General features: G+C 43.7%; 2 protein-coding genes across 2 annotated transcripts in view; one reads left to right on the forward strand and one right to left on the reverse strand.

Annotated features, from left to right (window-relative positions):
* Window positions 1–1,419: 1,419 nt before the first annotated feature.
* Window positions 1,420–4,255, forward strand: LOC139653519 (homeobox protein DBX1-B-like). The gene is made up of 4 exons (XM_071530372.1): window positions 1,420–1,783; window positions 1,884–1,985; window positions 3,637–3,839; window positions 3,959–4,255. The coding sequence occupies exons 1-4, from the start codon at window positions 1,423–1,425 to the stop codon at window positions 4,253–4,255; spliced, it is 963 nt and encodes a 320-aa protein (XP_071386473.1). The 5' UTR covers window positions 1,420–1,422.
* Window positions 4,256–4,816: 561 nt separating this feature from the next.
* LOC139653518 (neuron navigator 2-like) overlaps window positions 4,817–15,757 on the reverse strand; it is a gene marked incomplete at its 5' end in the record, with an annotated part of 40,780 nt that continues 29,839 nt past the window's right edge. The window contains 10 exon segments of the mRNA XM_071530371.1: window positions 4,817–7,738; window positions 9,336–9,536; window positions 10,449–10,567; window positions 10,686–10,882; window positions 11,419–11,490; window positions 12,243–12,394; window positions 12,815–13,050; window positions 13,826–14,003; window positions 14,864–14,959; window positions 15,070–15,176. Of these exon segments, the coding sequence (XP_071386472.1) occupies window positions 7,613–7,738; window positions 9,336–9,536; window positions 10,449–10,567; window positions 10,686–10,882; window positions 11,419–11,490; window positions 12,243–12,394; window positions 12,815–13,050; window positions 13,826–14,003; window positions 14,864–14,959; window positions 15,070–15,176 (1,484 nt within the window).

The raw sequence follows: 15,757 nt of genomic DNA on the forward strand, positions 1-15,757 counted from the left end.
TAAAATAATACTGAAATAAATCATAGCTTATTGTCATCGCTATCAAAACTACTTTTCCTTTTTTTCTTTTTTTTTTTGACGAATTTAAAGCTTAGTCAAACTTATTCAAATCGAACTTTGTTTTATTTTATTCCTTATTTTAATTAGCTTTCAAACAGGCAACAATTAGGCATTTTCCCCTTTCGGGTCTGCGATGCATTTTCGCCTGATTGCTCTGCTTTAACAGGTTTTTAGGGGCAAAGCTGACAGAACACGACTATCAGGCTCCAAGTCGCTTTAATAAGAGTTTTATATGGGTCTCAGTGTCCGCTCATATGAATGCGTTTTAAATCAAATCACAGATGCACTTTTATTCAGCCGGTTAAAATAGCAGAACAAAACCGTCTTTAGAAATAAAGCTTTTTTATTCCAGTGAAGGGAGAGGGAGCAGAGAAAGGAGAGGGGCGCCGCGCCGCAGCTGAGGGTGACAGTTAGTTCATGGTTAACAGGATCACGGGCACATGGCCGGGGCCGCACACTTCTCCTGTGCGCACTGTGCAGCGGGCTGGCGCACTCAATGAAGACTTTGCACACAAAAAAAAAATCCCGTGATATTTAACACATCTGTTAAAGCGTTTTGATAGCAGAAATCCGTTTAAGACATTATTCCATGACGAGGGCCAGATTGAGTGTTGAGAATCCAATGAAACCCTAAAACTGATTTACATTTGAGATGCTGCGCAGCGCCCAGCCTGCAACTAATGTTAAAGTAGAATATAAAATATATAGCTTATGTTATAAACATTTATTCTGGTAGCTGTAATTAGTTTTATGTAGCTTATCCCCCAGCGCGCCCTGACATTAGGTGTGTTAAGTTTATTTGTGGCTTTCTTAAAAGTGGAGTGATTGGATTATATTGCAGTTTTTAACCGGGCAACAGCAGTAGTTTTTATTTCATGCGTAACAGCAGAAAGAGCCTGAATGGGAAAGCAGCGTTTCTTGGAGTAAAGTCCTCATTAAAACTTCCCTGTAATGTTTGAATCTGTAAAGATTGCTTTTTAATTAGCCCGCTTGTGTCTCTGCCAAACAAAACTAATTCCCCGGCTCTTAAAGGAAAGTGGTCAACATGCAAAATTGATGACTGCGCCTCTTTTGTGGACGGGACATTGTGTGTTGCTTGCTTATGAAGTCTAATGCAATCATAAATTGCGTTCTCCGGCCAATCAGCAGGCCGGGGATGCGGCATGAAAGCGACCCATGTGGAGAACTTTGTTGAGCCCCATTGTTGAGGCTGTCAGGCTGAAAGGAGGGCCGGGGGGGGGCGGCTGCTATAAAACGCCTTTCCCCAGAGTGAGGGGACCAGAGGAGTTAGCAGCCTTTCACAGCAGATTCTCTCCCAGCTGACACGGAGGATTTCATATCGCATCTTGTTGATCCGGGACCATGATGATCCCAAGCGTCCTCGCGCCTCCCGCCCTGTACCCGGGGCTCTACCGGCCCGCCGCCGCTCTGCCGCTGCACCAGACGCTGCCGTCCGCCTTCCCGGCCCACTCCAGCTTCCTGGTGGAGGACCTGCTGCGGATAAGCCGGCCCGCGACCTTTATGAGCCGGACTGTCCCGTCGGCGAGCGCCTCCCTTCCCACAACCACCACCACCGTGTCCTTCAGCGGCGTGCCCGCGGAGCGCGCGATGGCCACCACCGCGGTGACGCGCGAATCGTGCTCGCCGAAAACGCTGAGCGGCAAAGATCCAACTTTTCTCAAGTTTGGAGTGAGCGCCATCCTGGCTCCTTCACCAAAGACCGGTGAGTAAAACAACCGCATCAGACAGTTTGCGTTTATGTTCTTTAGATTCATGTTTCTCTCTTCAGGATTATTTTCTAACAGCTCTCGTTTCCTCCACAGCCTCCTCCCCCCCAACACTCCACAGCCTGCACTCCAAGACCTTCCCCATCCCGTACTTTGACGGAACCTTTCACCCCATATTCAGAGCGCCTTATCTACCAGGTAGGCCCGGCTTTTACGCACACTATTTCTTGGGCTTTAGTTCCTTTACTGCTTAAACAGAATCTGTCTTTAGCCTTTGGAATTCCAAGTAGAGCTTGAACTTAACATTGCATTTAAATGTAAAACACTTCCCCCCCCCCTTCATATTTTAACCGAAATAGCAGCCGACTCGGGACATACAGCCAGAAAAGAAGAAATCACTGTCTTATTAATGGGGCCCGCTGACTGTGGCCCTTGCCCGGTCCCACCCACCCACCCCCTAATTAACCAATTATCCCAAATCGTCACGCTCTAAATTTGAGGCGGGGTGGCGAGTTAGTCCCCCCTTCTTCCCATTGGGGGGCGTTTTGGCATTTCCACGGCCCCGCGTTTTCCCACAGCGCCGGGGGGCCACCGGGCCGCTGCGGCGGGCAACAAAGCTTTCAGCACCATGACCAATTTGGTCAGCTCCCACCGGGCGAACCACCCACACACCCCGGAGAGTGACTTTTACCAGGCGGGCCAAAGGCGTGAACCAGTCATGCACTAATTTCCCTATTAGGCGCTATTGAGAGTTTTCAATATTCTCACAAGACCACATAGCGCGGTGTTGTTCCTGTTCTGCCGCGCGGCCGCGGGGCCGCTGCAGCGGTACAGAGGGAGTCCAGTCAGCAGTATCCCGAGGAGAAAAGGTTCCGGCGCGGTAGAGCCGAGTGCAAAATGAATTTAAAGCTGAACCGCGTCAGAAATGTCTTTTCCAAACCCGGGAATCCGCCCGCAGGCCCGCGCGCCCGGCCCGGCCCATAGGATAAGTTACCGCTGACCTCCAGTAGTCGCTCTCTGTGCCCTAAACGTTCCTCTATTCTCCAGCCGGGCCAATCGACGAGGTGAGATAAAGAATAATCTCTTAGAAAAGTCTATAAAGTCGCTAGTCCGTGCTTTCATTCAGACAAATCAGAATGGAGCTGGAGTCTTTTCATGCGCTCAGCTGAAAGCCTCAACAAAACAACTCGAGCGTCCTGAATAGCTTTTCGTGTTCATTTAATGAAAATGATTTGAGGGCAGGAAAAAAAATGCGCCGTGCCCCCCCCTCTCTCTGCCCCCCACCCCCCGGTCATCAGTATTCTGGTATGCAGTGGTGTTTAGTTTGAAAGTGTAAATCTCCTTTTGTTGCGATAATATATGGCCTTCGCCGCCTGTCCAGAGTCTTTTCTGCGTTAGTTCATTACTACACAATTACCGTTCACGGTTTATTAACTCCTCTATCCGCCCTCACGGGGTTCCTTAAAGGATATGCTACCTCTTTACCATACCAATGCGGTTGGGGACCGGCCAATGTGCTAATTAGTCACCTCGTGCCATTTCACTCAAAACGGAGACGTATTGCACGGTCCCAAAGGGGGGAAAACATCCCATAATAACAGGTTGAAAAGTTTGGCCCTAAGGAGAAATCACTATGATATTTCCGTAGGGGCTTCTAGTGTGTCTGTGGTACTCAGCAGTGGATTTTATAAAGTATTCTGGCGGGTTTTCATCTCTTATAGTTTGTCTGTGGCCATTTTTGGCTGCAGGAAGGATTTAATGGAAACTTTAATGGAAGCAGTTTATTGTGAGTTGTTGACAATGAAAACAAAGCTAACTTGTTCTGCTTTCCTTCTGTGTTCTGTTGCAGCATCTTCATCCGTTGTTCCCATCCCCGGGACTTTTTCGTGGCCCCTGGCCGCCAGAGGGAAACCCCGCAGAGGGATGCTGAGGAGGGCGGTGTTCTCCGACGTCCAGCGCAAAGCGTTGGAGAAAATGTTCCAGAAACAGAAATACATCAGCAAGCCCGACAGAAAGAAACTGGCTTCCAAACTGGGCCTGAAAGACTCCCAGGTAAAAACATTTCCCAAGACACAAGCCCTTGAAAACGCGCCAGGTGTCGTGCGTAAATTTGTGTGCGTAATGACGCGGTGACCTGACACAGAACCTTTTTTTTTTCTCTCTGTCTCCAGGTGAAAATCTGGTTCCAGAACCGGCGGATGAAGTGGAGGAACTCCAAGGAGCGGGAGCTGCTGTCGTCCGGCGGCTGCCGGGAGCAGACGCTGCCCACCAAAACCAACCCGCACCCGGACCTGAGTGACGTGGGCAAGAAGTCTTCTGCTGAGGATGAGGAGGATGAAGAGGAGGAAGAGGACGCGTTTGGCAGACAGAGGATGAGGCCGGCAGACTCCAACATGTCCTCCCCCTCTCTCTCCAGCAAGCACTCGGACTTCTCAGAGTCAGATGAAGAAGAAATCACAGTATCTTAATTTATTAAAAAGCAAATATATAGAGATATAACCCATGCTTTTTTATACGAGACTGGCTGTAAAGCAAAAAAAATAATAACTGTATGTGACCAGGTTTGTAAGAAGCTGCTTCCCTGAAATTAGACCCAGAACTTCACTGTTCAAAAAAAAAAAAAAAAAAAGTTTCACTCAGTTTGTTTCCTCACAAAAACTCAACACAACATTTACTGGACAGGATCCGCTTCTGAGAAACAATTTGCTGTTTTGCACAGCTCTTTTCAATTGTACAGTATTTTGTACAATTTTGTATGGAAATTTTATGCCAAGAATATTGAGTTTTACTTTTACCTTGACTTTTAATAGAGTTGTTTATTGAAAAATGTAGCTATTTCGTCAATAATTTATATGAATTTGTTTAATAAGTATGTTGTATTATGTGCTGTATATATGTTTATGTCACACTTTTTGTACAAATACCAAATAAAATTGTAAACAATTCATTGCCTGTTAAGTGTGTTTTGAATTGAGAAAGAAAAATAAGACCAAATTCAACCATAAATAATCATTAATTTTATTGAATCACAATAACTTAAGACTAGTACAGTGATATCAGATTTAATTCTGGAGCCCTGGACAGACCAGTGATGATAAACCGCATCAATCTGCTCTGATGTAAAGAGACTGTACACAAAATACTCCTTTTCAAGTAGACTGTTACAAATCAGCTAGAAAAAGTCATCAAAATGCTGCAAGGTAATCAACTATTTACAAAGTTATGTTACATATAAAAAAAATGTACATAGCAAAGAAGGCTAAACATTCATTGAGTTTGTGAGTATCTTAAATCGACAGACTGGCCAAACGCTTCCACATCCACACACCGCTCCCAGCAGGCTCACACAGGACCAACAAACAGACAGTCTGCCTCTTTGTGCTTCCACTGACCGTACACTGAGCCTCTTTAAGATGCACAGAAAACATTATGGACAAAGAACATGGGGGGGGGGGGGGCACGAGTCCGAAAACAGCCTCCGCTCATCTGTTTCCATTGCTGTACATCTCTTGGCAGTGCTGGAAACCGCTCCGGGGGGGGAGGGGGGAGGGGGAGGGGGAGGGGGTTGGGGAGAAAACGCACCTTCAGGTTTGGCTTCCATTTTGAGATCAAAAATGAATGTTGCATAGGATTGGTGGCAAAAAACACTGAAATGCAATGGAAAGCCATGCTGGACTTAAAAAAAAAGCCCACCGCTCCTAGAAGGCAGGCGGGGAGAGGGAAAAAAAAAAAAAAAAAAAAAAAGTACAATATTCTCTTGTTTCTCAAGCCACAGAAATGATGTCGAACCATTCTACATTATTGTTCACCCACAAGTACCTTTACACCGTTACCTCCAGTAAAATTATATCACTATAAACAAAGCAGCATATACACTAGTTGTCACATAATTAATTCAACATGTTTGTTATGACAATTTTGCTCCATCACAAATCACATGATCAAAAACAGACGACAAAGCATGGCAAAAAGCACAGGGGGGTCGCAATTAAGGTTGATGAGGTATAAAATGAACACAATTTCTTAATCTTCCCCCGACCTCATCAATACACACAAGGTATTGATTTTTCGAGCACCAAACAAATTTTTTTTTTTTTTTTTTTCTTGCTGGTTGTCCAGATATTTACAGCGACTTCTCAGCACTGGGTCAAACATGCATACATACAGCTTCATTAAACCCAAAGTCCCCGGAAGGTCGAACGCGCTCAGGCGGAGCGTCGACTCGCAGCCCTGTAAGGTTACAGCCATTCAGACACATAAACAAGTAGCTAATGCACATAGTCTGTTAGAAAAGAGTAAGGCATTCGTTTGTTTTTTAGTTCAGTCCAGCACCGAGAGAGAGAGAGACTTGTGCTACAGCAGCCCGTTGGGGCCGAGATGGAGGGTGAAGGGTGAACGCCAGAAAACCGGGAGATAAATATTTGTGAAACTACCGGGAAAGTTCTCTCCTCTACAGAGACAGAGCCACATGTTGGGCGTGTATTTCAGGTGATAATCTCCAGCTTTTTAAAGGTTTGAAGGATGATTCCAGTTACAGCGAGCGTTCATTTTCCAGAGTGCTTCTCTCCCTTATAAACTTGTGTGTGTGGTGACCTGTATAGCTAGAGGCAAACCTATATTTTCTACATTTTGGGCGTTGTAGCGGACGGGAAACAAGCTTTTTACTGATTTTCGACTGATTTGTGCTTCTGCATATTGAAGAGTAAAACTTGCTCCCTTAGCAGCTTTCAGGTAAAAAAAAAAAAAAAACTGCTGAGAGACTTGAAATGGCAGGACTTATGATAAAAACAAAAAAAGGTGAGGCTGAGCGAGTCACATCAGCATCTGGAGAGTTTTTGTTATCTTTTTATTTTCATAATCGGACATTGTTCCGATGATACGGCCATGCTGCTGTGCTGTGTTACCTACTTCCTGGTTCCAATGTTGACAATATTTTGCGTAACATTATAGACGCTCCTACTCTCACCCTGTCTGTCCTCTGTTTCCTGAATGCACGCATTACTTCAAAAACATTCAAATGTATTTGGATAGGAACTACTTTTCATTCACAAAACAAAAAAAAAAATGATTATGTCCCTACACTGAGTTTGCCATCTCAGAAATTTGGTTTTGATATTGATAATTTGGGAAATAAATCACATGATAACTGTTCCTCTGATGATAACGTAAAAAATCCACAGGAAGTTTTTAGAAGGAGAGAGAGGCATGCTGGGAAATGGGCTGAACATTCACTGGAATCATCCTTTAAAAAAGCCCACAGGCCTCAAGCAGCCTGAGCTGTAGAGGAGGAAGAGCAGAGAGCGGCTTTCCCAGCAGCCTCCTCTTCTCTTCTCTTCTCTCCCAGCAGCTCAGAGGGCCTGCGGCGCCCTCTGCTGCCCGGTCTGGTGCGCTGCAGCCGGGGCGGGACCGGGAGCCAGGCTGGCCCTGGATGGTTTTGGCTCAGTGGAGGATGCTGGATCCTGGCTGGTGTGTGGTGTAATGACGGTGATGGTGACGCCTCATCCACAGTGACAAGCTTTGTGTTTTTATTGAGTCTGTCTGCAGTAGATGATGATGACGATGATGATGATGATGATGATGATGATGATGACAGGCTCCTGACGGACAGAGGAGCCGCGGGCCACAGCGGTGAAAAAATAGAGCAGTGCAGTAGAAACTTTTGTTGCCCGTTTTTCTGAAATGCAGTTCTCTTTTTTTTTTTTTTCTTCTTCTTTTTTTCGGTATTTGGGTTACCCGCACCCAAATTAAGGTGGCTGGATTTTGTGGCATGAAATCATACAACAGTTCTTAGAAAAAGTTCCTCCTGAAAGCAGACCCGGGGCGCGTCACAGCGTGGACTCCAGAGACGAGTCCAGCAGGTCGTCCTGGTGGCTGTTGCTGTTGGAGTCGCTGTCGTAGCTCTGCGGGCTGGAGGAGGTGGCCGCCTCCTTCAGACGCATCAGCATGTTCATCTGGAGGCAGGAACACAGAGACCATCAGTGAGACAAGCAGCTTCTCACCCTGAGAGACTGAAGTAAGTAAAGTTTATTTATATACTGAAGCACCTGTAAGTGAGTCACAAAGTGCTTCACAAGAGTAAAATATAGGGCTGGGTTTAAAAAATCGATTTTCCGATTCAAATCGATCTTCATTTGAATGATCCGATATCGATTCATAAAATCCCGAGATCGATCTGATATGCCTGTAGAGTCTGTAGAGTTGCACATCTTCCACTATATTGTGTTGATCGCTATAGTGTGTTGGTCATGTTAAATAAAAAGTACATTAATGTAACTGCTTTGGGGTCAATTCTTAATGTAAACATTAATATTTTTTAATAATGCACCAGGTTAGAGGGTTCCTTGTACAATTTACAGCATTAGTTCGCTGAGAATCTCTTTCATATCCAAGCAAAATTGGTATTGTAACTGAAATATCCCTAACCGAATCGATATTGAATCGAATCAAATCGGAAATCGAATCGGGACCTTGTGAATCGGAATCTAATTGATTTGGGAAATCAGTGGCAATACCCAGCCCTAGTAACCAGAAAACAGTAAAAAACGGTAAGACATTGAAACAATAAGACATAAAAACACACAGAGTGACAGACACAGAGGCTAAATGAAGGCCAGTCTGAACAGAAGAGTCTTCAGCTGCTTTTTAAAAGACTCAACAGTCACAGATCTTAAGTCCAATGTCAACTTAAGATCAAAGTCAAAAGTCCAATTAAATGTTGGTTTGCCTCAAAATGTCCTTCAGCTTAACAATGATAAATCTCAGGTTTTTATTGTTGGCATGCAACTTCTAAAATTTTTGAAAATCTTGGCAACTTGGCAGTTAATATTAAACCAGCTGCCAGAAATTTGGGGGTCATTTAGATTCTGGTCTCAGTCTTCAAGTCCAAAGAGTTCAGTTGTTTAAGGTAAGAAATCAGATAAGAAATATATCCCAAATGAGGTCATTTCTATCCTTTTCTGACATAGAAAAAGTTATTAGTGGCTTTATTTCATCTTGTATCAACTACTGTAACTCCACCTCAATCAGAAAACTCCCATTTTTACCAGTCTGCATTGGCTTGGATTGGATTTTACTGATTATTTTTAAAGCAACAAATGGCTTAGTCCCAGTTTATATCATGGAGCTTTTATCTCCTTGTGTATAAAAACAAATCTCTTCTCACTGTTAGTCTAAAGTTATGTAGTAATGGAGCTTTTGCAATCAGAGGCTCTAAACTCTGGAACAACTTACTGGAGTAAATAACAGTAACTAAAAATAAAAGTTAAGTTAATAAAGTTAATAAAACTCTATTTCATTAAGTGGCATTTAACTGTAATTATGATTTTAGCAGTGTTATCACTTTGAAGTTTTTGTTTTAATTTTCTCCTGTCCCACATTTTTATTTTCTGTATCTGTATTTTCTGTCTTTTTTTTACCGTATTTTTCTTTCCTGACACTGTTTTTTCCATGTAAAGCACTTTATAACTCCATTTTGAAAGGTGCTACAAATCGAGGATTATATAAAACGTATGCTCCTTCTTCTTCTTCTTCTTCGTGTGTTTTTCTCACCAGTGGGTCTGCGTCGCTGTCGCTCTGCGGAGGCTCCTTCCTCACTCCCTCTCTGGGCGCGGAGTAGCCGTCGAAGCCCACGTCCTCGGGGCGGAGCTGCAGCAGCGGGGGCCAATCGGCCGGAGTGGGCGTGGCCGACCAGGGGTAGCTGTCAATCACCCAGTGTGCCGGGTCCTCCCACGCTGCCCTGCGACCGTACAGCTGCAGAGAGAGAGAGAGGGACACGCTGTGAGACCACAAAACACTAGAAGGGACTCAGAGAGCGCAAACATCCAAGGATGAACAGTTCTCCAACTTGCTGTTACACTCAGAAAACATCATTCCTGTCACTTGAATTTTAAGTTAAATTGATTTCCTGACAAACATCCCTTAGGATCTGGAATCAAGACTCTATCTCTGTTAGATTCATGACTTCCCTGTGAAAGCAGACATGTTTCTATACTATTTCTGGTCTGTGTTTGCCTTATTTGAACTTGTGTTTTTGTGCTGCTGGTGATGGTTTCTGTGATAAGGTAATTTCCCTTCTGTGATTAATAAAATACTACTACTACCACTACACTTGGTTTCGTATTATCATATTAGTTTCATATTATCATATGATCATATACTGATCATTATTTCCAGAGATACATGTGATAAGGCAGACGCTGTCCCTTTTGGAGAAGCCTAAATTTTCACTATTTTTGGTTTTGGGGAGGATCCAAACATCAACCAAATAAACTAATTTTGCAGTAAAATATTTTTATACAACTACAACCATCCATTTCAAAAACTAGACATATTAAAGTTATGAAAAAACATGATTGTGCTTTGTTCTACCTCGGGTAGGGGTATCTCAACTTTTAGGGGCCTTAGTTCCTCTACTAATAGTTCTAGCTAAAAAAAATGGCGATCAGCACCAAAATCCAATCAATTGTTCCTTCACTGAAATCTGATCTATCCACCAAATTTCATGGAAATCCATTCATACGTTTTTGAGAAATCAGACAGACAGACTAACATGAGTGAAAACAATGTCTTTGGTGGAGGTAACAATGTGTCTGTGTGTGAGTGTGTGTGTCTGTGTGTGAGTGTGTGTGTGTGTGTGTGTGTGTGTGTGTGTGTCCAGGTTACCTGCAGTCCCTCTCTCACTGCCTCCAGCATGTAGGGGATGATGGAGTAGTTCCAGAGGTCGGTGAACCAAACCCTGGATCCCTCCACGTCCATGGGACAGGACAGGAAGAGACGCGGTCCTGCAGGTCGGACAGAAGACAGGTAAGACACATAAGTCCAAAATCTCCAAACGTATCCTTTACTAACTGATCTTTCTGGAGATGTGTGAAAGTCTGGAGATGTGTCTCTCCTTCTTACCGATGGTGACGTCGCAGGAGCTGTGGGCCTCCAGGAAGCGGTTCAGGTGGTGCCAGACCCGGGGGATCCAGTCGATGATCTTCACCAGCTCCATGTTGCGCGTCCGGCTGCCGATTTCCGTCTCAATCAGCTTCCTCCTCAGGTAGCGACCCAGGAAGCCTTTCACTGGCTCCATGTGATTGGCACACAGCACCCACCTGAGCAGACAATATACAGGTGTGTCAATACTGCAAACATATTTTACCTTCTGCCAGAGGTGTGACCAAGTTCCAAGTCAGTCTCAAGTCTTCAGTCTCAAGTCAAGTCCCAAGTCTAAATGTAGATTACCAAGTTAAGTCAGAACAACCCAAGAGTCCAGTATCAATTTAATATCTTAAAGAAAACTAAATATCTGGGACTTTTCAATGCAATATGGTTTTAATAGGATAAAAACTTGGTAAGAGCATCATGAGTTTGATTTCTATAATCAGTTTCAACTTCAATAAATTCAATCATTCCATACAAATTCAGAAAACAGAATTTAAATTCAGTCACCAGAACCCAAGTCAGGTCAAGTCTCAAGCAATTAAAACTGTTAGTTAGTCCCCACCTCTGCCTTCTACATAGGGTTAGGGTTAGGGTCCCCACCTCCCACCTCTGCCATCTACCCATTAAATGTATTTTGACACATAATAAATATAATCTTCCAGTATATTAAACGTTCTAACGGAGGAGGTTTCTAGCAGCAGTTTACCTGAAGTTGTGGTGCAGCTGCAGGTTGGGGGCGGAGGATGTGGCTTGGCTCATGGTGCCGATGATGTACGGGCTGGGAGGAGAGAAAACACACCGGTTATCACCTGGTCTGATCAGGATGATCTGCCATCTGCTAACATCAGCCTGTCTGTCCATATGTAAGCAGTAAGCTGCTTGTCACAATGCTTTTAGAACAGCTGAGAGGCAGCAGAGTAAAACGCTTTTATCTCTAAAGCACTGAGTCCAGCGGCTTATTGCTTTAACAAAATGGCAGATGAAAGAATGCAAAGGGTGAATAAATACTTTAATAATAATCAAAGTCCCACTGAAAAGAAATGTATATGTATAGCACCTTTCATACATAAAATGCAGCTCAGTGCTGCACAATTTAGCAATCAATTTAAAATGTGTAAAAAGAGAAATTACAGATAAAATAAATAAAAAAGTTTTTAAAAAGCTAGATTAAAAATATGTTTTGAGTTATCCTATTATAACACACGTATTTAATAATGCCAAAAGATTTTCAAAATTTTTAGTTTCTCGTAGGCTACACCATCAAAATGCCATTTCCTTGTGATTTTAAATAATAATAATAATATATATATGTATGCTAAGCAGCACATGGTGTGAGTGGTGATTTAGGGTTAGCGTATTAAAATTGAAATTAACTGTCACTGGTGTGAGTTTTTCAGGTATTTTACGACTTTGAACGAGTCTCAGCCAGTCAGAGACAAGTTATCCACTGCATGGTCGTGTGTGTGTGTGTGTGTGTGTGTGTGTGTGTGTGTGTGTGTGTGTGTGTGTGTGTGTGTGTGTGTGACTGACCAGCGCTGGTACTTGCTGTTGAACAGGCCGTTGAAGATCTCTCCCAGTGAGCTGACATGGTGCAGGTTGTCAAGGATGACGACCAGCGGGCCTTCTGACCCCAGATCCCCTACACACTGCTCCGCCAGGCTGGACAGGTACTGACGCAACTCCTGAGAGAGAGAGAGAGAGAGAGAGAGAGAGAGAGAGAGAGAGAGAGAGACAGAGAATAATTTGTCATTAGCGTATTTTATTATCTTCTTGGAGTACCAGATTGGTGGGGTTTGCCACATAAGGAGTGCCAGAAAGTTTAGACTATTTGAAGCTCAATTTAGGATACTTTCTGTTATTGACACATTCACATTGACATAACTTTTTGTCTCATCTCATCTGGTAAACTAACAACAAATTACCTGCCAAGAATATTTTTTATTGGGCAAATTAATGAATGTACACTTTTCATAAAAACATGTCACCCTACCTGTTTTCAGTGCTATTTCATGTGTATAATCAGGTGCTGTGTGTTAACTTAAAACTTGTTCACTCACTTATAAAATGGATACAGTTTGTAATTCATCACAAAAACAAATTACCTTGCTAGACTTGTGGTCCACGTTGAAAGTGACGACGGCGTGCGGGGTCAGAGGTCGGCCCTCCTGCAGCAGCAGGTGTCGGGACAGCTGATTGGCCAGGTGGGTCTTGCCCGTCCCGCTGGGGCCGGACAGGATGACCCGCCGGTGCTCCCTCAGCAGGGAGACGTACCGCTGCAGCATGGGCTTCGGGATCAGGGTGTCGAACACCAGGGAGTCCACGCTCTCACTGCTCACACCTGGACACACACACACACACACACATGAGCTTATTGTATTCAGTATGCGTAGGTGGAGAGAGCAGCAGTGACAGCAACAGAATCGTAAGGAAGCGTAATGCATTCACTTGAGAAAAAAAAAATTGCCCTGTTTTCCTGAATTAACGAGATAATTATCTCAGAATTCTCAGAGAAAAGAATTCATGAAAAAAAAAAATCTGCTCTGTTTTTCTGAATTAACGAGATACCACAAAATCCTGTGAGAAGCTCTCACCTGTAGGGAGTAGCCTACGGTTGCAATACCATCTATATTACTTAAAGACACGAGTATCTCCCAATGTTTCAAACCAAAAGCAAAATAAAACTGGATTAAACTAAACAGGTGGGACATGTTTGCTTCCATGAAATCGAGCTCTCAAGTAGGAATGAGAGCTTCTCTTGGGATTTTGAGATATCTCATTAATTCAGAAAAACAGAGCAGAATTATTTCTTTCAAGGAAGAACCAGTAGTTTTTAGAAGAGCCAGTAGTTTTTCCGTAATCCTGCTACCAGATAAACAGACAAACAAACAAACAAACAAACAAACAAACGGCCTTGGCGGAGGTAATTATCTCGTTAATTCAGAAAAACAGGGCAATTTTTTTTTTCTCAGGTGAATGCGTTACGCTTCCGTAGAATCGTAACATCAAGAGAGTGAGAGTTTTTCCAGTCGAGAAAAAGAGAGAGTCGCCCCCCCCCCCCGCTTCCAGCTCTCTCACAGTGCTGAAGCGGTCCGGTCTGACGAGGCGGCCGGTACCTTTGAGCCGGATGTTGATGGTGTTGCTGTCTCCCACCAGGTAGCCACAGGGCAGCAGCTCGGGCGTGTGGGCGGAGCCGGGGCTGCTGAGGCGGTGGATGTCTCCGATGTTGTAGCCCTCCACGCTGTCCGAGGACAGGCCCAGCTGGGTCACCGGGTCCACGTGGGTGATGTACTCCTGCGGGACACGGGAGGGGAGGTTTAGTCGTCCGAGTTTTACGAAGGAATTAAAAGTCATCAATGATCCCCCCCAATTTAGGCCGATGGAACGAAGAAAATAGTACACTTACCAATAATTGTAAATAGGTGAAAACAAAGTGGGAGACAGGACTTTGACAAAGCAGATTCTGCCAATATATTAAAAACGAGCCTCTCACTTTGTTTTGCCTATTTACAATTATTGGTAAACTTTTTTTTTTTTATCAGCATAAATGTCCTCTGACTGGACTTCTGTGCTCCCATTGTCAGAATCTGATAATCTGAAGGTCCTCAATGCATTTAGAAACCTTAAAGTCGAGATGAAATGAAAAATGCATTTTTAACCTTTTTAGATCACATCCCCGGTCATATTGTGCATCTATTTAACAATATATGCCAAAAAAAATACAAAAAATCCATTTCTTTATATTCTTATATCAAAATCCAATCATGTTTTCTTCCTGTAAAACAAAATATGCTGTGTGCTTACGTAAGCATGAACCAACCAATTTCAACCAATAATATCATGACATCCACCCATCAATCATTCTTCAACCTGGTGTGTGTGGAGCCAACAGTCCTCTGTAGCTCCGTTTCTCTCTGTAGCTCTGTATCGCGCTAAACTCTAAGCCCCGCCCACTGTTTAGCGGTCCAATCAAATGCGAAGGATTTGATTTAAATCCCTCTTGTAACTGTACACCGCTCAAATATTCCGTTTCACTGGGAAATACGTCACAGTACAGAAGCTAAAGATGCCCTAACTTCCGTTTCAGTGGGACTTTAAAATCAATACTTCTTCCTGCCATCTGATTCCTACAGCCGTCCCTGTGGGTGTTTTACCTTGAACAGCCGTCGCACCACCCCGTCCAGGACGTCCCACTTGGTTTTACCGCTCACGCCGATGCAGCCGATCAGGAAGTCCCGAGGCCGGCCCTCCTGCCGAGGGGAGAAAGCAGCCCGGGGGGGTTCAGTGACCGAAAGTCTCGTCGTCATGGTAACAGTGTGAATGGAAGGCACTCTACAGAAACACGGCGTCCGTCCTGAGCGGGACTCACCTCCGCCCACTTGCTGTCCTCCTCCAGACTGACGATGATCTTGACGTGCCGTCCCTCCTTCCTCATCCCTCCCTCTCCGGTGTCGTCCAGCAACATGTCTGACAGACAGACAGGCAGCGGACAGTCAGACAGGCGTGTACACATGTTTTACCCGTTACGGTTAAGTGTAAAAAGCGGGTTGCGTTATTCTCTAGTGTGCTTTATTAAAAATATCATCATAACTAAAACGCCCAGAAATACTTTATAGTAACCTATCATTTTTTTTTCCAGATAGACATCATTATTCTACTCGGCAGTCAGTTTTTGGGTTTCAGAAAGTAATACAACATGTTTTAACAAAAAGTTAAGATTGTATTTGTTTACACAAGGAATAGTGTAGAATATTATATGACTTTGTTTTTGAGCTATCCATCCCACTTTTATTTGTGATTTAGTGGATGAGTTGCTAAGTGATTTCTTTTTCTCAATTACTCAAGAGATTAAATTATTATATAGAGCTATCGTATGTATTAGACAGGCTTTGAGTTGGTGTTTGTTGTTGTGTGTCTTAGTGGTTGTGTTATGTATTGAGTCTTATTGTGAGTATGAATGTTACGGATGTGTATTGATGTATTTTCTGTTATTGAAGTATTGTTAAAAATACTAATGGGGACCCCAGGAAGAGCAGCTACTGTTACAG

The sequence above is a fragment of the Centroberyx affinis genome, unplaced genomic scaffold (genome assembly GCF_046629955.1).
Source record: "Centroberyx affinis isolate AG114_WGS23_722 - 3 ecotype Tasmania unplaced genomic scaffold, CSIRO-AGI_Caff_v1 ptg001918l_1, whole genome shotgun sequence".
Lineage (NCBI taxonomy): Eukaryota > Metazoa > Chordata > Actinopteri > Beryciformes > Berycidae > Centroberyx > Centroberyx affinis.